The 27998-nt window shown below is 25.6% G+C and overlaps 1 protein-coding gene across 2 annotated transcripts; it reads right to left on the reverse strand.

Annotated features, from left to right (window-relative positions):
- Window positions 1-8: 8 nt before the first annotated feature.
- Window positions 9-27996, reverse strand: LOC145843910 (cell division cycle protein 27 homolog). Of its 2 annotated transcripts, XM_082951184.1 has the most exons (20): window positions 27887-27996; window positions 27420-27495; window positions 26939-27089; window positions 26436-26668; window positions 24237-24317; window positions 23542-23663; window positions 22601-22661; window positions 21705-21748; window positions 20067-20218; window positions 15261-15414; window positions 14726-14875; window positions 13831-13903; window positions 12676-12729; window positions 12241-12306; window positions 11388-11560; window positions 8129-8281; window positions 7368-7576; window positions 6372-6484; window positions 1431-1639; window positions 9-993 (listed from the first exon to the last, which is right to left on the reverse strand). In XM_082951184.1, exons 1-20 carry the CDS (start codon window positions 27911-27913, stop codon window positions 862-864), a joined length of 2433 nt encoding a protein of 810 aa, XP_082807310.1. In that variant the 5' UTR covers window positions 27914-27996; the 3' UTR covers window positions 9-861. The 2 variants fall into 2 exon arrangements, with proteins under 2 accessions (XP_082807310.1, XP_082807312.1); XM_082951186.1 differs by lacking the exon at window positions 12676-12729.
- Window positions 27997-27998: the final 2 nt, after the last annotated feature.

Raw genomic sequence — 27998 nt, forward strand, 5'->3', positions numbered from 1 at the left:
TATATAATGTTTTATTTGTCATAAACCACCGTTCAAAGTGTATATAAATAGTTACGAAGAGTGACAATAACAATTACAAAATAAAACAGCAAAAAATGTATAAAGAAGTTGTTTAATTTATAATTTCATTCATTAAACAGAAAAATTTTTACTGATAAAAACAGAGTAAGGGTAGTAACCGTACAGTTTGCAAAAAATGAAAAGTTTTGAATATAAATTAAAAATTTGCACGGCTGAGACATTCAGATATCACAAAAAAATAAAGAGATACACGTTAACGGCAAATTCAAACAAAAAATAATAAAGAATTCAGTTTCGGGTTTTCGACTGAAAGACGCGAAAACAAATGACTTTTCAGGTAATTGAAACAAAAAGCTATTTATGTTATAATTATAATTGTAAAAACGAAAAACTTAAAAGCGAATTTATTTTTAGATGCGTCAACAACATCATGCCTCGTTATATAAAAATCACAAAAAAATTGAAAAATATTAAGTTTTATTTGCATTCGGGCTCGCACTTAAATATGGGTGGCTTGAAAAACCTGCAAAAGTTTGCATATTTGATGAGTCAGCTTTTTTTATTCTTTTCAAGTTGTTTTTTAATTCAATGAACACTTTTTTACTTGATTTATATGTTATATTAAGGTTAGGTGGGTTAGAGATAAATGTACAGATAAAAAAATAATTTAAAGAGTTTTATGAAAAATTATTGACTCAGCAAATATGCAAAATGTTTGCAGGTTTTTCAAGCTACCCTCAAATACGAGAGACGCGAGAGAACTCAAACAATCAAATACGAGAGAACTAAATAAGAGAGAGAGCTCGGTGGCGCCACTCAGCGGATGGCAGATATGCAGTTTCAAGCGTGAGTGGTCTGGTGCGCGTTCTCTATCGCCTTCTTCAGGAAATTGTTGGAACCGCTGGGGTCGAGGTCGAGCGCTTTCGAGAAACTGTTCGTCGCCAGACCGTTCTGTCCTATTTTTAAATAAACCTGTGCGAGAGAATATATTTTTTTGTACAGGTTGTTGGAATATCAAGCTCAGATTACAAGCAAAAATGGCATACAAATTATAGATATTGTTGAAATATTTAAAGCTTTAAATTTAAAAAGCAAACGAAAGAGGCAAAAAAATGTTTAGTTAAACTATCTCCTCTACAGGTATTAAGCAATGTTTTTCCTACTTTTTAAGTCTTTTTTTAAATTAATATTAAACAGTTATTATAAAAAGAATATACATATTGATTATAAATATCTATTTTTTTGTTAAATACTATTGTTAAATTAACTTATTACATGTATTTAAAATTTACTAAACCTATGATAAAATGCAGATCCTAGTAAAAAAAAGTGCAGATCAGTTGAACACTTAAACTTAGTTCCAAAAACTATTTGAAACTTAAAAACAAACCATTTATACAACAACTCACCTTTCCTAGTAAGAAATGGACGGTGCTCTCGGTGGGGGCGATGTTGATCAGTTGCTTGAGCTCGTTCAAGGCGCCCTCGAAGTTGTTCAGCGCGTACAGAATGGTGGACTTGGTGAACTTGCACAGCGCGTTCTTCGGCTCCACCCGCATCGCCACGTCCAATAATTCCAACGCGAGTTCCAACTTGTTCTGGTTCTGATAGGCCACCGCTGTTGACAAGAAATTTGAATGAAGTTGTAATGAAATTAACATAAACTGTTACAGAGTTTGTTACTCGACAAATGTTTCACGTTTGCACGATGATCACAAGTTATTAACTAATAACTAGTATTATTTAATTTAAAAGGATTAGATTTAAATTTTAATTTGTTCTGGTTCTGGTATGCCACCGCTGTTGAGAAGAATTTAGGATAAAATTGTAACGAAATTAAAAACAAACTGTTATTGAGTTTATTACTTGACAAATGCTTCACGTTTGCAAACGATGACCACAAGTTATTAACTAATAACTAGTATTATTTATTTAAAACATGATTAAATTTAAATTTCAATTTGTTCTGTTTTGGTATGTCACAGCTGTGAGTTGGAAGGTCGTTAATGAAGACATAACTATGAACCTATACAATTTTTAATTTAATTCATCATAATCGAAACAGGTAGCTACAATATTTTAGTTGTAGATTAATACAAAATAAGCTGGGCTCAGGGTAGGTTGTAAATCACAACGTGTTGAAAAATAAAATGAAAGAACAATTTTAAAACGGTCTGATGAGAAATCTAATAACAATAGCTGGACTTGTAGAACTTTATTGACACAATTAAAATATCACTTCTAAATTGTCACGGTAAGGATAAAAACTTTCTGCCTACCAAAGTAAAAAAATGGATGAATTATTATTACCTGTAAAAATACTTGAAAAAGTATCTAAAAGTTTTAATTATCATTACATGTAGAACTATGTTAAGATTATTTGTATGTTGTTGTTAAATAAAACAGTAAAATTATACTTCTGGCTATCACTGTTAAAAAAAATAGTTTTAGAGTTTGTTTAATAGTATTTGAAAAAAACTACTACAAATCAACTAAAAAAGTGTGACAGTTTATTGTAATTTAAATAAATTTGAGTACAAGACAAAAATAAAAGTAAAAAGTTTAAAATTTAAATTAATTGGACTGTGAACTTTGAAAGTTAAGTAAAGCATATAAAATTAATTTGGAAAAATCTATTCATAGTTTAAAAAGTTCATAGTTTAGTAAAAGCTAAAATGATGTGATTTCAAGAAACGTTTTCTTATAAAACTATAAAAGAATGTAACTATAAACAGGGTTGCCACTCATTTTACAAAAAAAAAATTTCCAGGTTTTCCAAATTTCTTCCAGGTTTTTAAAAGTATACTTTTTTGGGTATATTTATATTTTAAAGTTAAGTTAAAGGTGAAACTGTGTTAAAACTGTAAAAAAAAAAATTGAAAAAATACTTTTAAGTACTGTAAAGCTACTTTATATTTATTTTTTAATAAAAAAAACATTTTGATGATAACAAATTTTTATTATTTATATGATAGATATTTTGAGTCAAATCGAAATTTTGCTACTAAATATGTGAAAAATGTCAAAATTCTAGGTTTTTTTAGTGATTTTTGTTTAAAATTCCAGGTTTTGCCAGGTTTCCAGGTAAAGTGGCAACCCTGTATAAAACTAGGAAATATTCTAATTTAATTATTTCAAAAGGCAGATCTTTTAAAAGCAAATTTCTCCGAACAACTTACAACATTTTTTTATAAAAATTGCAATTTATTATATCTACATGCCCTTTAGCTAAAAAGGTCATTTTAATGTAGTTTTATTAAATATAAAAACTTTGCTCTAGCTATATTAAAACAATAATTATCTACTCTTAGGAATTTTAAAAGTACTTTATTAATCTGATTTTTTTTGGGAAAAAAATTATCACAAGTTTACTATTAGTGTAATATATATAAAGTATAACAGCTTTAAAACAAAACTGTCATTCAAGTAAAACACTTTTCTTTAATGCAACTAAATACAGAATAAAATTGCACATTTATGCAACCGAATGTGAATAAAAATTCCAAAAGCTTACAAGTACTGTTGTGCAGACCGCAACAATAAATTGGTGAAATTTCTATCTTAATTAGAGGTTTGTGAATTGCTAAATTGCTAGTAACATACTGAAACTGTTAATAGAAACACGTTAGATCTGGAGAAAATGACAATTAAAGTTTAAAAACTACACATTATATGTATGAGTTGCACGTATTTTCCATAAAACATTTAATTATCGTTAGTTACAAAGTTTAAAACAGCTTCTGATAAAATCAACAAGTTATTCTGTTATTTAAACAAACAAAACTAATTTCACGGTTAAATAATACTAATAAGCAGAGAGAAAAATAATAAAAACACAAAATAATTAAAAATAACAATATTATTTGCTTAAGTAATCTTTGATTATTGTCGTTTTATATTTTGTTGTGAAAAAATGTGTAACTTTTTGCACAAAGCATTATAAGAAAAACAAAAGTTTTCTGTGCACGACTTTAGTAAAAGTGCCCCAGAGAAAATAAAAACGAATTTAAAACATTTAAAACAAAATAAAACCGCATATGTGTTTGAAATGTAACACTTTCTATTTCGCAATCAGGAAACAAGTTGGAATTTGAAAAAATATATATAAAGGTAAATTTTTACAACATACAACCGTATAACAGTTATATGTATATATATGAACGATTTATGTTTCTTGTCAGAAATTTATTTCTCAATTACTTAAGGTTCTACCTAAATACAGTTAACAGTATGGTTCTTAAAAGAAAATAAATTAAAGCCATGAAAAAAAATTCTGTACAATTTTGGACAAAAAAATTTTAATCTAAGAGAGCTAATAAAAATATTGCCTAATTGCTATTTAAAAAATAGCTAATTAAAATTATAAACAAATTTTACAGTTTTTAAAAGGTAAAACAAAATACTTAAATTTTGCATTATTATTTTTATCACAGTATAAAATTTAATTAAAAAATTTTTTTTTTTTCAAGTAACAATGAATTTTAAAATTATTCATATTATTAAAAAACACTAAAAGTTTGGTTAAAAAAAATAATAAAGAAATTTATTATTATAAAATATATGCTTTGAATAAATAAAATTAACATTTGAGCAAGAGCTCTTTATCATAAGATTAATTTCTTAAACTTATTCTTTATGCAAAAAAAAAAACAGACTTCTTGTTTAAAGTGATAGAAAAAATTTCAAAATACATGTTCATTAAAAAGATCTATTTTTAAATTTAAAATTAACTTATTCTGGAATGAAAAGTGTTTTAAAATCTACCTGTAAAAACTGTATAAGTTGGTAAAACTTTTATCATAATATCATAAAGATACATAAAAAAATTGTATACTTTGTATACTTATAACCAGCATTTTACAAAAAAAAAAACACACAACTAGTTATGTAAAGGTTTTACATAAGTTAAAATAAAATTGACAAGGAAAATATTATTTAAAGTTTGCTCAACTACAAGTTAAGTATAATAAACTTGTAGTAAAATAAGATTTTTTGTTTGCATTAATAGAAAAACTTTTTTGTTCAAAAAATTCGATTTAAAATCTATTGAAACTTCTAAAAACAAATTTATTTACATCACAAAAACATATACATTACAAATTAAACAAAGAACAATTGTGCTTTTGGCTAAACTTTACTCGAAATAAGAAAATTCTTTAATTGTAATAAAATAAAAAATGGTAATAAACAAAAACTAAATTTTATAGAAATTTAACTAATTATTAAAATTCTTTATAACTTAAGGTATCAAATAACAAACATATAATCAGTTTGATTTTTGCTTATAAATGTTTTTTTAGTAATCAATTTTGATTCTGTAAAAGTTATGAAAAAAGCATTTCATAATACTACTTTTTAAATTATAATAAAAAACTTATGAAGTTTTAGTCAAATCTATTAAAGCATTACAAAAGTTTATAGAAAAAAAATTCATTTACAAATTTTAATCAAAGAGCTTTGTTGACAAATATTGCATATGAATCAAAATCAAAACTCGTGAGTAATTCTTTTTCTTTTCTGTGTGAAGTTTTCACTTGAGAGTAACTAAAGTTTAAACTACCTTTTATTATCAGTATTAGCTACAATAACACATTATTAATCATACCATTAAAAATTATCACATCAGTCAAAAAATTTTAACATGTAAAAGAGGTTTTGCAAAAACAAGGCATTACATTTTGTGTTTCAAACTTCTGCATTTTTAAACATAACAATTCATTATAATACTGTATGCAAGAGTTATTGTGCGGAAACGACAACCAAATATGATTTGAATTACTAATAGAATAAATTCTGTTTTTGTAAAGTTGAATATTTACAGTATGTTGTAGAAATATTAAGAAAAGTCTTACATATAAACTCTAGTCGAAAAACATTAGAACACAACTACAAACCTAATTTCTGACAATTACCAACACCTTTTCACCTTGACCCATAAAACATACACCATGCATGATGATTTACTAAGTATTTAATACATGTTCCTTATAAAAGAAGATTATCTTTAAATTGTCATCAACCGTTATAAAATATTTTCAAAAATAGTTTTATGAACGAATGATTGAATACTTTTATTACTTAGTGTTTAATACAGCTTTACTACAAAGTCGTTAGTATTATACACTTCTGAAAAAACACTAGATAAGTAGAGAGTATAAGGAAAATACATGTATAGCCTTTTTCATTTTCATGCCATACAGAAGAAGACAAAACTGAAAGTTTTAAAAACTCATCATACATAATTTTAACCTTTTGTACGAACAATTGAAAGGAAACACCGACTTTTAATTTAGAAACTATGGTTCAACTTATCTTAAATTTTGAAAAACCAAAACAAATAAAAAACAAACCTTTATGGCACATGAGAGTAGGACTGCTACCGTGTATGTCGAGAGCCTTGTCCAGAAACTGTTCTGCTTTGCTGAAATCTTCTGATTTCGTGTGGATCACGCTCATTCCGTACCTACGGTGTTAGAATTATAATTGTTAATTTAATTTTGTGTAGAATCATAATTAATAATAATTATATTATTAAGTCAGTTTTGAAAAATTATCTAAAAAGTTATTTTAAAATCAGAAGCATATTTTAGACCACTTTTATTAAAAATAGTAGAGTTTGTAAATGTAATTTTGACATGAAAAAGCATTTTAAAGATTTACTTATTATTACAGTAGTTTTTGATTAAATAATATCATACTTGTTTTTAACATGTACATTAAACTAGTAAAAAGTTCAGCTTTGAAGTATTACTAAACTAATACATAGTAAACCGAAACTAAAACCCTTACTAGGCTTAATAGTTGTAATTTTTACTACAAATACACCTTACACTTTTCGCACAAAATACCATTCCAGCTTCCAAATATTGTAAATATGGCACAAAACTAGAAAATTTCGATAGTTAACGGTTTTTTGGCACCCCTTCAAATTTTTTGAACTTATAAACAAACAACCCTCACCAGGCCTTGTAGTTGTTAAAGTGATTTTTGTTCAAAATTCCTGTTTTCCTCAGATTTTTTCAAGATTTCTCAAATTCCATGTTCTTCAAGGTTATTTCTGCCTAAAATGTCAAATTCCAGGTTGTTCCAGGATTTTTAGCACCCCTAGAAGTATTACTAATTTTAACTTTCAAAAAAAAACAAGCTTCACCATGTTTTGTAGTTGTTTAGGTGATTTATGTTCAAAATTTCAGTTTTTTCCAGCTTTTGATTTATTTGTATTTCTTCAAATTTAAGGTTTTTCAAGGCTTTTTTTTGCCGGAATTGCCTAACTCTCGGTTTTCCAGGTTTGTTAGCAGCCCTTTGAAGTACCACTAAACTTATAATAAAAACAAAACAATCCTCACCAGGCCTTGTAGTTGTTGGTGTCCACCCTGCTGGCGGTCTCGAAGGCGGCCATGGCGCGGTCGTGGTCCTCAACCACGCGGTACTCGTGGCCCAGTAGGGTGTACGCGTACGTGTGGTGCGGGTCCAATTGCACCGCCCTCTTCAGGAACTTTATGGCGGTGGGGTTTTCCCTTTGTAATGAAAAGCAGTTGCCGATGACGCACCACGTCTGTTTTTGAATAAATGTTAAATCTAGCGGTTGTTGTTGAGTGTTTAACATAAGAAATCGCATCTGATATTTTTTTCGAAACACATTTAAATAATAAATGAGCTAAAAATATATTTATCTATAATAAAAAGTCTCTGGCCCATAAAGTAAAATTCAAAAAACTACAGTAATGTAGTTATTTTTATTAACCTTAAAAACTTATCAAATAATGTTTAAATTAAAAAATTAATGAAATATATTTGTTAATTAAATTTAAGTAACAACTAAAAACTTAAAATGAGAATTATTTTAAACCAACTAACAATACCAAGTGAAGATCAGGAAAGTAGTAATCAAGTAAGCTGATGAGCAAAATAAAACTTGAATTACTACTGAAAACTTTTTTATCAGTCTTATTGAAAATATGAGAACTATTATAGTTCAACAATTAACAAAATACCTCGGCAGAGTTAATTATTGCAAACATTTTACTATTCTAAAACATTAAAAAACTAAACAGACATATATAAAAAATAAACCAGATATGAAAATAATTTTATAAGCAAATAATACCTCAGCGGAGTGCGGGTCGGTATCGTGGAGCTGAGTGGCGAGAGTGGACAGCGCGTACTGTTCGTTCAACTGCCACAAGCAGGAACTGTAGACCGCCATCCCCTCCAAGTGGTACGGATGCTTGCTCCTCAGCTCTTCAAAGTGCTTCTTCGACTGTTTATATTTAATCATTCGTAATTGTTATTTACAGTTATTTAATCTATTTTTTTAATTTGTTAAGTTTTTGTTTGAAATATTTAACAAAAAAATATTTTGCTCCTCAGCTCTACAAAGTGCTTCTTTGACTGTTTTGTTTGTTTGAATTAATAGTTTTTTTTTTAAGCTGTTTAATATTTTTTTATTATAAAATTATTGATTTTATACAATTGATTAACTTTTGTCTACAGTCTTTACAAAAAAAAATAGCTAGAAAGACTCGGCTAATTATATTTGTTTGTTTAAATTAATTGTTTTTTTGTTAGTTGTTTAACACTTTTTTTATTATAAAATTGCTGATTTTCTACAACTCATAATCTGTTGTACACAACCTTTACATAAAACTAATCAAAAAGGTTCGACTTTTTATATCTGTTTGTTTTTTCAGCTCTTCAAAGTGCTTCTTAGACTATGTTTGTATTTGTTTGTTTATGTTAGTTTTTTTTTGTATATATTTAATTTATTAATAATAAATTGCTGATTGTGTGCAACTGATTAAATTTTTTCTACAGTCTTTACAAAATAAAAATAGCTAGAAAGGCAGGCTAATTATACTTGCTTGTTTTATTTAATTGTTTTTTGATGTATTAAATTAACCACTGTTGGCAAATTACTGTGTAAAACAAAAATAAAACACAAAAAAAAATTTTTATAGTTTCTTTTTACTATTAACTTTATTCAAGTAAAAATTTTACATGTATTTTAGTTCATTACTTGTTTAATGTTTAAAATTTCATGACTAATAAAAAATTACTGGTTATTTTTCAAAAGCTATTTTTATCCTCAAAATATCTCAGTTTTATCAACACTTGTGAAAACAATATAAACTGTCAGATTCTTTACAACCGTGTAATTTTGATGAAATTAAACAGTTTGTCTTGAAGGTTTACAAAATACGTTTTTAAATGAAAAGTTTTATTTTAAACGCTTGTTTATTTTGGTATTTATAAATAATTTAAAACTGCATTAAAATAATACACCTTAAAAACATACTCAATACTAATAAACTATTTTACTCTAACTTATTTTGAAATATACTTCATGAAAAAAAAAATAAATATATCAAAAAAATATTGAACTTTTTTTGTATAGTACATAAGTTTGCAGTGAAAAACTAGTTTGAAAAACATAGTTTTTTAATAAAGCAACTTTATTGTTGATTAATTACTCAAAATTTATTAACTAAAGACGTAAGGTTCTTAATTTCATGAAGTTTTTTAAGAAAAAATATCATATAAAGGTAAAACAAAACACCAGTCAAAAATTAAATACTACATAATAATATCTCAGGTATACAATTTCAATCTGATCAAATACGTTTAAGAGATAATTTAAAGAGATAAAATAAACTTTTCAAAAGCTCATTTTGTACAAACTACTGTAAAATATTATGTTGAATATTATATTATATTATGTTGACATTTAAGATGAAAGTATGTGCGTTTAGTTATTTGGTCCTTAAAATTAAAATTTTTATGTAATATAGACAAAATAAAAATAACCCTATTTCGATAATACTCATATATAAATATACATTTCAAAACTTAGACATAGTTTAGTTAATTGCTTTATCAAATTAATTTTTTTCGATTATCTTTAATATTAGCAAAGAAAGTTTAGGAGTAAAATTTTTGAAATGACACAATCTAAATTTTTCAATGTAACTTGATTTTTTCAGATTTTTAAACTGTTTAAGATATGTAAAACTACTTTATAAACAAAACAAATAACTTCAAACAATTTAAGATCCTACACAATTCTTGTGATACACAATACTTTACATACAACTCAGAAACAAGTGATAGAGATTGAAACAAGCTTATTAATAAAATGTCTTCATTGCCTATAATTTCAAATTATCCGATTTTTGAAAACGAGGTATTCAATTAAAATAAATCATAAAATATTTGATTCTCTGATGGTTTACCTACTTAAGTTCATTTAAAGTGCATTTTTGGTAGTTTATACTTATCTAGATAAACTTTATTTTTCATGAAGTTTACCAAACAACTTTTCATTCAATTAAAAAGTCTTTTAAAATACCAACTACTAAATTAAACTACTTGAAACTTCAATTAGATTAAAATACATTGCTTGTGGAAATGACTTCAAATTTAAACCAACTGGGAAGCAGAAGTGTATACAAAAATACAGTTTTAATATTTTAAAATTCTTAATAATATCATAAAACCTATAATATTATTTCATTACTTTTAACACAGATAAAAAATTTAAATAAATAGTAATATAGATTCTTTGTGGTTAAATTTAAACCAACTGGGAAGCAGAAGTGTATACAAAAATACAGTTTTAATATTTTAAAATTCTTAATAATATTATTTCATTACTTTTAACACAGATAAAAAATTTAAATAAATAGTAATATAGATTCTTTGTGGTTAAATAAACCTTAAAACAAAAGTACAATTTAAACAATAACTTGTATTTTTGGTAACACCTATAGAAAAGTTTTTGAATGTTATACAGTTAAAAGACTTAAAATGGGAAATATTGTAACTTAATTTGTATGATTTTTCTTTACTATAAATACTAATACTTTCCAAAAAAACATGAAAGTTAAAACCTTTTTTGACCATTAAAAAAGCCTGCATTTACTATTTTGACCTTCAGTATCTATAACTGTTTGTGTAAATTTTTTTGTAAACTTATATTTAGTTTTAAATTAAAAATTATAAAAACTACAATGTTTTTTTAAATTGTAAAAAAATCATTTCTTTGTGAATATTCTACAAGTTTTTGATTTTTAAACACCTTTATAAACAACTATTGTGTTTTTTTAAAATTTATAAGAACGGCAGTGTAAGATAAGCCGTTCTTTAAAATCCAATAACAAGAACTTAACGGTATAACAATTTATAAGACAATGAGTAAAAAAAGCCCAGTTAGTTTAATACATGTAAACATTTTCTTAAACTGAACCTTAAAGCAAACGAAAAAAACCAGACTTTAAAGCCCGTAAAAGTAAATTGTTTGCCTTGGCAAAGCTCTTACTTATTAAAAACCTATCAAATACCAAGCTTGCTTGCATTTTATTCATTCTCACCTTGGCGAAGCTGTTGATTTCGAAGTAGGCGGTGGCTTTGAGCAGTATGACGTAATAGTGGTCCTGGTACTTGTCAGGTATGTCCTGCAGGTAGTCCAGCACCTTCTTGCACTCGAAGCGGGACATGGCGCGGGTGGCGTGCGCTATCTGCCGCATTATCAGCATCATCGAGTCTGTAAACAATGTAATAATTAAGTACAAAAAATAAAAAATAACTTCCAAGAAACTGTTTACAGTTGACCACCAAGAATATATTTATCAGCATCATCGAGTCTGTTTGATTAAATAATAAACATAAAAAAACGTAAAAAAATCAAAAATAACTTCCAAGAAACTGTTCACAGTTGACCACCGTAGAAAATAATTTTTTTTAAGCAAAACACAACTTTGATTATTAATTAAGTGCGCTATCTGCCGCATTATCAGCATCATCGAGTCTGTTTGGTTTGAGAATAGAATAAAATGCAAATAAAAATTGTTTGAAAACAGCCGCTCGATATCAGAGAAACTGAGCACATTTGATCACAGAAGAAATTTTTTGTGCAAACTAATACATTAATTCTTTGTTGAGTACTTTTGTGTAGAAAAACACTTTTACCCACATTTTAAGAAAAATGATAGTTTATAAACTTTTTTTTTTAAATAGAACTACTTCTTTCATCTATTTTGAACACGCACTCTTGCAAAGCAAAATTAATTTTACCAACTATTTAAGAAGCGATGGTTTATAAAAACTCTATTTTATTTTTAGTGAAAAACATCAAGTACAGAATTACAAAGAAAAAAGTAAATTGTTTAAAAAAGAATAATTTTTTATCATTAATCAATTATACTATGTTTGGAATAAACTCACCTAAACAAGGTTTTTTGCAAGAGGTTCCGGATTCAGTGCTTGATTTCGAGTCGAGGTCAGTATCGACTGAAAAAACAGTATTCTTTTTAATTTAGCAATCTAAATATAGAAAAAAATATTTAATTCCTTGGAATAAAAAAAATTAACAAAATTAAAAATTTTATGATTTTTTTTAATTTGATGGTAATTTCACAGCTTGACCGTTAGTTTTTTATTAAAGAAACTTTTGGAAAAAAATTAATCTGTTAAAGCGTTAAAAATTTAAATAAAGAAGAAAAATTAATTTTGCTTAAAATTAACTTTTTTACAAGCAATATAGTCATGCTTCTAATCAACTTGAACTAAAAATCAGAAAACTCCACCAAACATGGGCTCCCTACATTAATTATTAAACAAAATAAATATTTCAAGGCCGTTTCCACGGGGCGTACCAACCTAGTTTTCGCTTTTTGCTTCTGATGGTAAACAGCACCTTACTAAATTGCACTCCTGGAGAAAATATTCGCGTGTGGCAGTCAGAATCAGTTAAGGTTGAAAGAAAAAAAAAACGACACCCAAAAATATTTATTTACAAAAAAATAAGACCTATTAGGCAACCTAATCAAGAATATATATTTTTTTAAATCCTAATAAGTTACCATAAAATGTATCCATCTTAACAAGTCAACAATGTTTGCTGACGTTGTAAGAAATAACAATAAGCAGGCTTCAGCTGCAGTTTTCCACATTGAGCGTATTTAGCTTTAAAGTAAGGGTTGCCACTACGTAAACAAAGTATAGCCTGAATCAGCCTGAATTCATAAAGAAATACTATTCTGACAAATTACTGTTGTTGAGCTTTTAAAAGAAAACATGAGAGTATTCGACTCAGTAAAAATGTCTACAGATACTAAACTTGTTGAAGTTGAAAAATTTATTTATTTAGAAAACTAAAAATTTTAGAATGATTCAATTGTTTTTATTTCAATTGTAAGTAACAACATAAAAGTAAGCGTCAGACTTAAATTCAAAAAAATTAACTACCTAGAGTTATTCTGAATTTTTTAAATGTGAGTTTTTAAAAGTAGTCTGAGTAAGTGGCAACCCTGAAAAAATTTAAAGCATTTTATTTAATTAAAAATAAGTTTTATTAATACTACGAAGGTTTAAAATTTTATATATATACTTAAGAAACCACAATGTGGTATAGACAAAAATAAATAAACGAGTTTATACTATTTTGTTAACTTTGAAATTAAAATTAAATTAATTTTCAAACATAAAAACTGCATCCAATTATAAACGAAAAAATGTAAGAAAAATTATTAAATAACAAATATTAAGTACTTGTAAACAAGGAAATTTTTATTGTAACTATTAAAATGTTAATTTTTTAATTTTATTTCCTCTACAGATGATTAACAAAAACAGTCAAGACAAAACTTTCATAGTAAATTTTTGAAATTAAGTTCTATTCAATTTGTGTTGTTTAAAACTGAATTTAATTTTAACATTACATCATTTAAACAACTACAGTAAAATTTCTAACTATCTAGCTAGAATCAGAAATTAACTAGTATTAATACTAAAAAACATAAAACAATAACTAACCTGTTTTTGTACGTAAATTCCGACTACCTCTCAGTGCTATTGGATTTTTGCTTCGACTATTTTTGGAGTTTTCCTATAAAATAATGTCTTTGTAAAATAAGCTACCAAATGAGCTTAGTTCACAACATGAATCAATATAACTTCTAAAAGTTTATATCGAGTTTCTATTTAAAAAAAGGATTTTTTAATGATACTATTTGTTTATAACTGGTTTGCCAAATACATAAATAGAAGTTTCTTAAAAATGCCGTTTTAAATAGTTTTTGAATTTTAGAATCAAAGTTCACTGTAAATTTGTAATAAAGTCTTTACTATAAGATATTTTTTAATTTATCATATAAATTCAGAGACAACCTATTCAAGTTTGTAACCGTCTAAAAATATTCTGTAAGCTAAAACAATAATTCAACACATTTATGCCACAAATTATTTTTAGTAACAAGCTGTTACACTCAACAGACCAATTTATAGACTTTTTAACACTAATATGATCATAATATTAACATTAAATTTTGATAGTTGAGTATTTCTTAAATTTGAGTACAATAATTAAATTTTGTGGCTTTTTATCATCATGAGAAATGAAAAAAAAACTTGAAAAGTTATAATTACTGCAACTAAATTAAATACTTAATAAAAAAATAATAATTCGAAATTGCAAAATTAATAATGAGCTGTTATATTCACAGACAAGTTTCGAAACGTTTTAGTTTAAATAGTTCTAATATTTAAATATAAATATTTTAAATTAATCAAACTTAAGTTTAAAAAACAAACTTTGTAGCTTCTTATCTATTTTATCATATTAAAAAACCCACAAACTTTTATTATTAAATACCACAGCAATTATATTATAAATTTAACTAAAAATTAACAACTTTATTAAAAAACAAACTTTGTGGCTGGCAGCTGCGGATATTCTCTTGCTCCTCCTGAGGTCGATGCTCTCGTTGGGCGTGGACTGATAAATGTTGGGTTTCCCCGGAACCGAGTGCTTCGATCTCTCCATCACCCGCTTCGACTGCCTCGTCGGCACTTGAGGGTTCTGTGAACGATTGTTAAAAATATTCTTTGTATTTTTTGATAGCTTCGTGGAAGCTTCTTAAAGATGAGGTTATTTAGAAAATTTTAATAACTAAACAAATCTTTTTTAACTACTCAATTAACTTTTATTATTTTCACCTTTACTAGTATTAAACTTTTACTTCTTTTTTTATTTAAACTTGGCTAATTCTTGTTTAGATACTTTAGTAGTAGTACAAAATTAAAATAGTTAAAAAAATAATCTAATGTTACACAAAGTTAGTTGTACTTATATCAAAAACTGTTACAAACTAATTTTTACACAACAAGACAACAAACTTAAATAAACTTTAAACTAAATTTTAATTTTATCATAAAAGTAATACAACATGAAAAAATCAACGAACTTTCTTGTAGAGCATTTTGGGCGGGTTTATTTGCGATGGGGCGTTTACTTCCGGGGTGACGTGGACCTCTGGCGTCTTCAAGTGGCCGATCCCGGATATTTGGTGGATAGTGGAGGAGGCAGGCGTTTGTGGCAACGGAGACACACCGCTGATGCTGGATAAAATAATTATAAAATATTTATGCATGCAAAAAAGTTATAATAACTAACATATGTATTTTAATTATAATTAGTAAAGTTTCTACAACACATGGATTTTAATTCTTATCAAGGTGGCCAAATGTATTTGAAAAAAATTTTCCAACATTTCTGAATTTATTATATGTTTTTAAAAGTACAATTTTTTTGGTCTTTTTTATTTTAAAATAAAGTTTAAGGTAAAATACTGTATCAAATTATATAACAACATTGAAAAGATACTATAAAGCAGTCTAAATGTGTTTTTAATAAAAACTTTGATAATGAAAAAAAAATCTATATAACAAATTTTTTCTGTCAAATAAAAATTTTACTACTTAACATGTAAAAATTGTTTAAAATTCCAGGTTTTTCAATGATTTTTGTTCAAAATTTCAGGTTATTTTTAAAATTTCTCAAATTACAGGTTTTTCTAGTTTTCTTTAGCCTTAATTGTCAAATTCCAGGTTTTTCCAGGTTTCAAGATTTTTTAGGCACCCTGCTTTATGCTTGCAACAGTTTTGTTTAACTTTTTATTTTTATCTATAAAGCTATCGTTACTACTATATGTTTGACTATTGGAAATTTTTTGTAAAATTTGCTGCACTGTTTACTTTTATTTGTAATTGCACAAACTAAAACAACTTTTAATATTTCTTATCACATTCCAAGAGATACTAAAAATCAACTTGTTAAAACATTTCAGCAGAATAGTAAACTAAGTTAATCATAGTAAATTTATGCCTTCTATAAACTAATTGTTGTAAAAGAAAATTAAAATATATAACTTTAAGTTTATAAAACACTGCAACTTGGTTTTCAACTTTAAATAGATACTAAATTTGCTTGCACAATCAATTATTCATACAAAAACAGATTTCGATTTTTAAATTTGTACTATTCTACAATTAATTTGTAGGTTATTAATTTTTTAATGACTCAAATACAAATAAAAGTTAACAAATTCTCTTTTTTATTCTCAGTTGTAAAGATTTCTACTTTGTCCTTGAGGTTGTTCCTTATGCAAATTCAAACTTATTTCAAAATCGCAACTGTTTATTTATTATTTCCGCTATATAGCGCCATTGAGCTTATAAAGAACAGTTTGTTATTGTTTGTCATGCTGAAGTATTGTCATCATGTTTTAAAATATTCCCCTACTATGAGAATTGTTCATGTTTTGAAAATTTTACTATCAAAAATTGAAAAGCTTATTTGCTATTAGATAATTCTGAAACTTTTGGTAAATATGATAGTAAATATGATAAAAATATACTAACTGTTTTCACTATGTAAAACATTAAATTTTCTAATTTAAACAAAATACAACTATAAAAAAATATAATTTTTAAAGTTTTTAAATTATTACTTTTTATACAAAAATGAAAGTGTTGAAATTAAATATTACAGAAAAATTTTTAAACTTTATAATAATACTTTATAATGTCTTCATAGTACATAAAAGGATAAATTGAATCAGTAAAAAACAAAAAGCTAGCATAATTTTGATATCAACAACTTTTATCCATATTAGCAAAAGACTAATTATTAGTGAAATTATTTAAAATGTATTCAAATATAGTACATAAAATTCTAGCACAACAACAGCTAAGCTCAGCAATATAACTTAACTTATTAAAAAAATATTTTATACTATTGGTATTCCTAATAAAATTAAAATTACGTTAGAATTCTGTAAAAATTTAAACTTAATATTTTCATAAAATTAAAATTTATGTAGCAAATCTAAAAAGTTAGTATGTAATATTATTACATTTAATAAGACTTAAACGTCAAATATGAAAGTGAAAAACAAATATACTTTAAATCACATTTAAATATTAAATATGTAGGTTCTGCAAGGTTTTTAATTTGAAGTGTTCTTCTGGTAGAAAAAAAAAACTATGTTATTGAAATTAGTTAACTTCACCAATTTCTTTCACACTCATTCATAAATCAAAGTGTTTAACAATTAAGCACACGTTTATACTTTATCTAATTATCAACTTACACAATTTGAAAAATTAAGTTTCGTACTTAAGTCAATTCACTAAAGCTTTTTTTTATGTTTTAAAGTAGTCTAAGGCAATTACATGATGTAAACTGAGGTAAGTTGAAAATTAAATTGATTAGTTTTTTAGTAACTATTATATTATTATTAATATATCTATTATACTTTTTATTGAAAAACTATGATTTAAAAAAAAAAGTGAATAAAGTTTTTCGTACCTAAACAGAAGAATTAATAATGTCAAAGATTTTTTAGCCAGGGCTAAAAAACTTTCAAGAATCACTTCAAGTTTTTTCGAAACTTAACTTCATTTATTTAGTACAATCATTTTATAAACAATAATACGTTATACCGGTATAAGTCTAGAGTATTGACATAAACGGTTTTAAATCGAAAAAATTAAAACTAGATTCTAAAATATATAAAAATATTAAAATATTATAGCACTAGTTTTTTTTTATCAAAGGTTTATATTACAAAAAAAAATTAGAACTGAAGAGTTTGTAAGTTTTGAAAAATTTAGGAAAAATATTGATTATGAGAAACTATTCAAAACTTAACAATATTATAATGACATGGTGGTTTTTTGGTATGGTGTAGAAAAAGGAGCAGTCATTACTTTTACTTTTTTAGTGTTTATAAAAGTAAAACTTAAAACATGACTTGGTAGCCAAAAACTCTTTAATAAATCAATCACAAAATACTTAAATACATTATATGTTTTAATAACACTTTTGTTTTCACTGTTTACTGTGTTTTAATTTTTTATTACTAAATTGTTTTCAGAAATTAAAAAAATGATAGCATAATGTCTAAAAACTTATTTAAATTTTTTTTAAACAAAACTCATAAAATATCAAATTTAATTCATTTTAGCACTTGAATAAGGACCTTTAAATACTTTAATTAGCAGCTTTTCAATAAGGTCTTCAAAATTTCTGGTTCATGCTATTAGTTTATGGCTACCTTAATACACCAGAACTTTTTCTGTTACAATCAAGTAAAATAAATAATTTTTATTTGTTATTATGAAAATACAAATGCTTGATAAACTATAAACGCTGAACTTTTCCCTAACAATAACTTTTCATATTTTTCTTTCAAACAATAACATTTACCCACGTTCTTAAACTCTACTTAAAGTGTCTTAAGAGTTCACTGCTTTTAAATTATAAAAGTTTTACAACTTTTTTTAACGGTGTTTGTTTTTTTTTTTGTTTTTTTATGCCTTACACTGGTTAATTTCAATGTTTAGGTCATTTTGTTTAGTACTTAATTTTAAGTACTTCTGATTATAAACATAATAATATTGTTTAGTTATGACTTCGAGCTTATAGATTACTATAAAAGAAGTGAAAACTTTAAACACTTATTTATATATACTTTCCCTGTAGTTTTTACTCAAGTTATGGAAAAAAAATTGCTAATTAGTTTTACTAAACGAAAAAATGTATCATTATTTTCTAGCTATTCATCAAAAATAAGGAAAGCCATTCAGTTAAATGTATCGACAAAGCAATTGTTAACCCAAACACAACTTTTGACCTTTTAAGTTTTTTTTTTTTTTTTTTGAAAACTAAAGTAAAAAAAATATAAGTTAGTGATGGATTTTTTTTGTTTTTTTTTTTACAAACGCAACAGTTATTAACTCACCTTGCAATATCCAAAAAAAAAAATTGTGAAACAAATTTTACTAACAAACGTGACTATTTATTTAAGTGTTACACCTAAACTAAACAACGTGAGTGCAATTAAGCTAATTAAATAAAAAACTAAAATCAATGATTTTAACAATTGTTTTTTTAACCAGCTAATCAATGAGATATAGTTCGAAACAATTCCAAACTAAACCTAAAATGCCAAGACTAAAAAAAAAAACAGTATATAATAAAAATTTACAAAACAAACTTGGGGATGAAAGGAGCTTAAATAAAAAAACAATAACACTACTACATAATGACTAACAAAAAACCAGAAGAGTAATAAAACATTTTCCGGAATCATTTGATACAAAACTCCAAAGAACAAAAGCAGAAACAAATTTATCTCATATTGAAAAATAAGTATAAAAAACAAACTTGGCGAAGAGAGCTTTGGATGAGGACACAAAGCTAATTTATTATTATTTATAATATTCGTAAACATGTCTAATCGACATAAGCATTTTTATTTTACTAATAATAAAAAATAAATGAAACAGAAATAAAGTTAAGTTATTTAGTAAAAAAAACCTTATATTAAAGAAAACAACTTAGCAATGAAGGAAGCTTCGGAGGAGGACAGCAAATAAACTAAAACATAAAACAAAAAAAAACGACAATAATAATGACTTTTTAAAACCCAAACTGGCATGAAACATTTTCCAGAATATTTTACATAAAACTTTACCTTAAACAACAAGAAAATCTATATTATATCAACTGTACAAACTTGGCGATGAAGGAAGACTCTGATGGTGACAACATTTTTGATGAAAAATTATTGTATCTTAAAATAAGCATCTTACAAAGCTACATTATTAAGGTTTCCATTCTTAGACAACTTTTTATAAATTGTATCCTAAATACCAAACACCAAAAGAATCAATCTAAGATAATTTATATATTTTAAAAAACAAACTTGGCAATGAAGGGAGCTTCTGATGAGGATAGCAAGCTGCTGCTGATCTTGCTCTGCGTCTTCGTCCTCTTCTTCACGTGGGATCGGGTGGATTCGAACGCGAACGAGGAATCCTCCTCAACCGTCGTCTCCCACTGAGAGGACGGTGGCTTCTGTTTGTTGTATTAAAATTTATGAAAATGCACTTTTGAATCAATTAGAAATCACTTTTGAAAAATCACTTAAAAATAGTTTCACGCGATGCAATGATTGCAGAAATAAAATTACAGATATCTAGTGTTGCTCTTTACAAGTTAGTTACAATTAAAAGACGGTGGCTTTTGAGAAGGTTGTTGAATGTTTATTAAACTTTAAACGTTGATAATAATGTTTGTTTTGTGTTTACTCGGAGTCGTTAAATGTTTCCTTTGTTTTTTAACCCAGTGCCGTAGGACGCGTTCATTTTGACATGTTTTAAAAGAAAAGAGTGTCCGTCGGCACAACGCTTCAAAAATTTTAAACTGATAATCGTATCAACTTTTACTTGACAGTGGTAAGTTGTTTAAACTGATCAAAGTTTTTTTAAATTATTACTTGGAAACCCTGTTCCAACGCATGCGTCCGTTAGCAAAAGCACACTTTGAATTTTGAACTGTTTAACTTGGTCATGCTCTAATTAACTAATATAATTTAGAGAGTGAAATTTTCCTTAAAATTTCAAAACTTTTTCTTCTCGTTTAGCTTCACAAAAAATTATGACATAAATGTAAAAAAAACTATAGTACCAAAAAAACTAAGTCAGCTATTGATTATTTTGTTTGTTATTTATAAAAACGCTTTAGTAAACATTAATAAGTTAATTAATTAATAATGAACAATTAGCAAAAGAAAATTTTCTACCGGCTTGAATGTAAATCACGTGCAAAACAAGCAATTTGTCATTCTACTGAATAATTTATCAATTCTGTCATATATAATTTGCGTGTAAATGAAAACGGTTATTTTTAATAATAACTTAATTTTTAGCAGTGGACAAACTATAAATATTGATATTGATTTTTGACTGTTGATTCATAGTTATAATGAAGTTATAAGTTTCACTTAATATATTTATTTTCAACTTAAAACTTTGATAGGTTTGCTTAAAAGATTGATAAAGTCATTCAAACATTAATATGATTAACTTGATAGTTTCTACAATGGTCAAAATATATTTATTTCCAATCATTATACTACAGTCATTTGTCTTGAATAAAATAAAGTACTCAATTTACTGTAATGTAACGAGCTTATTTTAATAATAATAATAGTGCAAAATAAATGTTTTATTCACTACCAGCTTACTACCTGTTTACACTTGACAATGTCGTAACTTTTTTGCACCAAAACCTGGCAGTGAATAAAACATTTAATTTTATTCTAATTAAATAATTTGCAGCAACATTATTATCAAGTTGACTACACAAAAAATGAAGTTTACAGATAAGTAAAAAAGTTTATATTTTATAGCAATTAGGACTTCTCATTGTACGTGTTATATCACTTTGTTTTCAAAAAGTGTTTAACAAATCAACCGCGTGGATATTCCAGAAATTACTGTCACTAAAGGCACGAGACGCATAAATAATTGATTTATATATGGCGAGTTGTTGAACTTACCTTGAATATTTTAAATTTGCTTTCCGACATCAAACTGCTCGTATCTGCAAAATAAAACGCTGATTAGCTTTTAACAAAAACAAGCACATTAACTTAAAAAATTATAAGTTGTTCGACAACAAAATATCTTAAATTTGTTATAAAAAATAATTTATTTTATTTTCTATGAAGCACCTTATTAGTTAAAAAAATTATAGTTAAAAATCTATAATAAGCCATCAAATGGTAAACCAGAGTACTTAATCATTGAACCTACTTTATTTTATATATTTCACTTATAATTCTTTTTTTTTTCTTTGTAATGTAATTTATTCAATAATGTCTAATTTAATCATGCTCGGTAGATACTCTTTGAAGCCCTGAGTCTCCACAAACTTTTATAAACTGTTTTTTTTTTAACCTTTTATCAGTATTTAACCGTAAATCAATAAAGTACTGCATCTACTGTGGCACAAATTTACGACCTTACGTTGACAGTAAGTTTTTTTTTTGTGAAATTTATTTTAATTGATAAAAACCTAGGTTTTCATTTCCTGCTAATACAATGCATGTATTAAGGATCAAAAAAAAATCATAAAACTAATACTAAATAATTTAATTTTAGATATCACCACATAAAGAACTTTTTCCTCCCTTTTTCAACAGTAAGATTTAAAATTCACTAAATCAGATTAACCTTACAATTTATACGGCCTTATCTGTACAAAAGCTAAAAATAAACAGCAGCCTTAATTTTCAAAACACCTACTTGAAGCATGTTTTTGAATTAGAAGACATTTGAAGACTTTAAATTAAAAAACATTCTATGGGCATCAACTTAAGTCATGTATAAACGAGCATTAGTTTTATTTTCAAATTAATAAATAACAAATAATTGATAAATACAAAAAACAAACCGAGTTTTGAGAAAGAAAGTGAAGGTGTGTGATGACCGTAGCTTTCTCGCGTTCTTGAAGACTAAAATTATTATTTTTATTTAATTTTAATTATATAAACCCTAATAAAATTTGAACATAAATCACAATTATAAAAAAAAAATTATTGAAGCTCAAGATTTTTTTCAATTTTTTTTTATTGAAATTATCAATTTTTACTTTTAATTGAACACACAAGTAAAAAATTAAAAAAGTTCAACATAAAGTTATAGTTGTATAAAACGGTTTAAACTGTAGCTAAAATGTTAAGAGGGCTTTGTTGTTGTGCTAAACTAAATTTTTTTAAATCAAAAATAAAACTGCACTTTTGCAGAGTATAAATCAAAAAAGAAAAAAAAAACAAACATTATAGATTGGGTACCTAACTCAGCTGTATTACAAATCAGTTACAAATACTAAAAAAGTAAGCGAAAAAAGTGCTTAAAACCATCAAACAAAGATAAAATACATAGAAATAACAATTTAAAACAAAAAATTAAAGTAAAATATATTTGTATTAAGTTTAAAATTAAAATACAAACAACTATAATATATTAAATACGTGATTTAAGTATGGTACAACTACAGACACAAACTAAAGTACTATAGATTGTTGTGTGCAAAATAACTTTATTAGTGATTAAAATAAAAAATATATACACTTAACAATGTTGAAAACTTATTATAGACCAAAACAAATTTATGATACCGGCATTAATGAAATCCAAGTTAGTTTAAGTAAGCAAAATAAAGTGCTTAAATATATTAAACAAAAACTTTACATAAATCGCAATAACAATTTTAAAAAAATCTAAAACAAGATTTTTGCGAGGCTAACATTAATATAATCCAAACTGTGGTTACAATTATAATCTATATATTAAAACAATATTTTAAAGCAAAACTAAATTTTTGAAACCGACATTGATGTAATCCAAACTGTGGTTGGTGACGTCCAGTGAGTCGTTGTTCAGCTCCACTTGGCTCAACACCTTCAGCTTGTGGTCCTTGCTCGTGTTGTGCACCTGCTGCGTGGACGGTTTCACTGTGGAACATTTATATGGTAAATATAAAAATAAATAAAGATTGAATTCAATTGTTGCTTATGTGAATCTTATTGAATCAAACTAAAACTTTATGAAATTAATAGAAAAGCGAAGATTTAGTGCCAATGGACGCGCTTAAAATGTATTAAGATAATATCATCAGTTGGCAGAATGCTTTAATGAATATATAAGTTTAAATGTTGATATTTATGTTTCTTTTGTAAATTTGAATAATATGATGAAATATTTTTAAGTGAAACTAAAAAACCCTGTGCCATCGGCAGTTGGCCTTTAAAAAATTCGTAAAAGTTTAAATACTGATAATTATAGTTCTTTTATAGAATTTAAAAATTATTAATTTTTAGGTTATCACTAGTTATAGACAATCAAAGAATATTTAAATTTAGACCTCTAAACATGAAAGTTCTTAAACTAAAAATATGTTTATTTGTTTTTTGATTTATCAATTCAATGTGTTCATAAAATACATGGTAACATAACATTGTCAACAAAGTTAAAACACATCTTTAAAAAAATATTCAAAATATTAAAAAATAATATTCAACACTTACTTTGGATATTTTCGTTTTCTAAATTGTAAAAGGAAGTGTTGTTGTAAAAGTCTTCAGGGTTGGGTTTGTGATTACGCGGAGCTGAAATATGATTAATAATTGTTGTTTAAATTTATAATATTCCATCTTTTGTTAAAATTAATTTAAAGACAAAAACGTTTAATGTCTATTTTAAATTTTTCGTCACAAGCTTTCAATACAAATACTTTGTTTTGCAAATTACAATTAAATTCAAGTAATAAACTTATCTAAATAAATAGTCTAATACTAGAAAAAGTTACACCCCATAAGTTATCTTTTTTTGAGGTTAACTCACAAACATTTAAATGTCAAAATACAAATAGGCAAACAAGTCTTGTTTTTTTTTTACTCTATTTGAGATAAGTAACAAAATAAGTATTAATATATAAAAAATAATAACTTAAAAATCAATTTTGATAATTTATTACTTGTTAAAAATACAAGTCCACACTATTCCTATCGATTAAATAGCTTAAAATATTAAAACGCTGCAAATAACTCATCCATACATTTTTGCTATATATACTATATGTGCGATATGTATATGACCTTTACTATATGTCGTACGAGTAAATTTTATTTTTTAAATATGTTTCAGTTCATGTAAACCTGTGCAAATTCGATAAATAAAAACTATACAAATTATCATTTCAAGCAAACACTTTAATAAAAAAAACAATTTTGTTAAGTTTTAAAGTATTTACTAGGTAAGTTTACTACAATAGACTGGTTTACTGTGAGAAACACAACGATTACAAATATTATAATTATAACAACACTTTATCTAAATAAAAAATAATCTAGAAATACTTTTATTAAAAAATAAAATATGAACGTTTATTTAATTAATAATTTACGCAGTATTGCAATACTTAACAAAGCAGCAATTTATAAAATTTACAAAACTGATAAACTGATAAAAATTTAATTGGACTATCACAAAGTTTATCTTAAAAATAAAAAAATTCAAAACTTTAATGAAAACAGTAAACTAAAACAGAGCTTCTTTTAATTTTATACTGAAAACTGAAATACAAAATAATATAACGAGTTCATTTTAGGTTTTAAAACTTAATTCGTATCGTAACTTGTTCTTTACTTATGGATATATGTAACAATGTAAACAATTTAAGAACTGTGAAAACCTTGCAATTATGTAAACACTTATCAGCACTACTTGATTAAAACAAAAGCTTCTACAATAAATAGTTTGCATGCTTTAATGCTAATTATAACTCTATTTATTACAGTATTTATGAACTTAGGTTTTAAACAGAAACAAACTAAACCAATTAAAAAAAAATTTAAGGATGTTTAAATTTTAAACCTTTTAACATTTAAAAAATAAAAAAGAAAATTATTTAGGTAATTAACAATATATATATATATATATATATCATGTTTTTACTATTGATTCGATTTTCTCTATTTCTCATTAAGAAAAAACAGAACTATATTCTTATAAATTGTAACAAAATAGAGTACATTTGTTTCAATCGACACTACATTTTCAACAATTTATAAATAAAATTTCAGTCAAATTTTTAAATTAGTGTTTTTTTAAATGTGCCCAAAATGTTGGATTTTTTTTTTTTTTGGTTTTTAAAACCATAGTAACTATGTTGATACATAACAAACAATAGTGTAAAACAAAAATTTAATGTCCTAATTATATTTTTTAATTATAAACACAAAACTATTTTAGCTCATATACGTGTTTTATAAAATTTTTAAAATAAACACTTTCAAAGCAAATACAGCTTTAACTGAAAATTTAACTTGAGTTTACAAAAAAATGTTTTCAGAAACTGCTTTTAAATTTATTTAAGATGTATAATTACATAATTTTGACTAACATACTTGGAACTTTTTTTTGTGTAAATACACAGAAATTTTAAATAAAGCAATAAAATTGTAAAGGTACCCAATTTAAAAAAAAATTATTAAGTTTACTAAAAAAAACTGTATGATACTAAACACAGCTTTGAATTTTTTTTAAAGTATTACAATTAAAACTCACATATCTGATAGAGACTAGAGTAAAAAAAACAATTTTTACTCACATTAAACAAAGTAGTATCTAAGTTTAAACTCCGATGTTGAGTTTATATAAAGTAATAAAAATAAAACTTTAAAATATTTTTTAAGACAACAAGCAAAACTTAAAACAAAACTCACATATCTGGCAGAGGGTGTTGTACGCCGAGAGCAGCAGCGGGTTCAAGTGGAGCGCCTCGGTCAGGCACTTCTCGGCCTTGGACACGTGGTCGCTCTTCACGTAGCACTTGGACAGCTCGGAGAATGCCAGCCACGACTGCTCCTTGAAGTTCTTCTTGACGTGGGCGATTATGCACGTCATGCTGCTGCTCTTCGACCCGGTTTTCGTCAAAGTTTTTTCCGCTTCGGAGTATCTGTGGTGAGCAACAAATTTATAATAGTTGTATGAATGCTAATGTTAGTAGACTGACATTAAATGTAGTCTGAAATGTTTTAATTAACTATGTACATTTTTATGCATTAAGATATTCAATTCTCGTAAGTTACATTGCTCATACTATCAAAAACAAATCTGATTAGTTTATTAAACTTCTAACCCAGATATTTTTGTAAACTCTTAATATACTAGAATATAATTAAGCATTATATAAACTTGACTATATAGCTTTATTTTCCAAACTCACTTGTTAAGTTTGATGCAGGATCTTGCGTACAACAAGCTGGTTTTTGAAGAACGAAACTTATCTTCTTTTTCGTATAAGTCTTTCACTGCCTTGAATTTGTTTTGATGGAAGTACACTGACAGTATCAGAAAGTGCGTTTCCTCTGAAGGATCTGAAGTTAAAGGTTTTAAATTAAAGTTATTTTAAAACGCTTGTAGTGTTTGGTAAAAACATCTCACACTGTGTTTTGCAGTTAAAAGAAGTTATTTTTTTAACTAATTTTGAGTTATAATATAATATAAAATTTTAAACTAATAAAATTGACTATTTTACTGTGTTTTGCAACCAAAACTAAAATACTGTAAAGGATGATTCATCAAAAATTTATTTTTACTGAAACTGCTGGTCAAAGGATATTAATTTAAACATTTATAAATTATTTCAAGTACTCAAAAAACCTACTAAGATGTTATAGTATAAGTGAACATTCTAGTTGACTTACCCTCCTTATGCAGTATTTCAGCAATGAAAAATGCATCCGCGTACAACTTGTCGTGCACAAAGTTCCAAGCTTGCTCCTTTAAAATCAATTTAATTTAGACAACTTAAAAAAAAAACTTTTAAAAATACTCAAAGTAAAATTATAAATACATTAGTACATTCTTCTACACTTAAGATTAAAAATTATCATTTTTTAGAAAAATTTTACTTTATAAAAAAGATTAAACATGAATTATATACAAAAATATTAGTTTAAGTTATAAATATAGTTTTACTTGAAGTATATTTTAAAATTTAAAACAAAATCATTAAAAAAGTATAACATGTTTTAAACATTTTATCAACCACAATTTTATAAACCTTGTTATTCTTATTAAAATGAATCTTTTTAAGATTCAAAAAAAAACATAACAAAATAATTACTACAACTTCAGTTCTTTTAATTTATTAAGAATAATTTCAACATACCCTCATGTTCTCATGTAGAACAGTCATTCTGAATATTTGCTTACAAGTGCTTTTCTACTAATGTTAGTTTGTTTATTTACAGAGCGATTTCTACAAAATGAATATTTTAAAT

This window comes from Thalia democratica, chromosome 9 (genome assembly GCF_965202585.1).
Source record: "Thalia democratica chromosome 9, ktThaDemo2.hap1.1, whole genome shotgun sequence".
Lineage (NCBI taxonomy): Eukaryota > Metazoa > Chordata > Thaliacea > Salpida > Salpidae > Thalia > Thalia democratica.

Excerpts from the sequence above, each read along its gene's own strand:
- LOC145843910 (XM_082951184.1), bottom strand. The coding sequence starts at position 27,913 with ATGACTGTTCTACATGAGAACATGAGG. Across the intron at positions 27,496-27,886 it reads TTCTACATGAGAACATGAGG|GAGCAAGCTTGGAACTTTGT; the intron begins GTATGTTGAAAT and ends TTGATTTTAAAG. Across the intron at positions 27,090-27,419 it reads TGAAATACTGCATAAGGAGG|ATCCTTCAGAGGAAACGCAC; the intron begins GTAAGTCAACTA and ends CTTTAACTTCAG.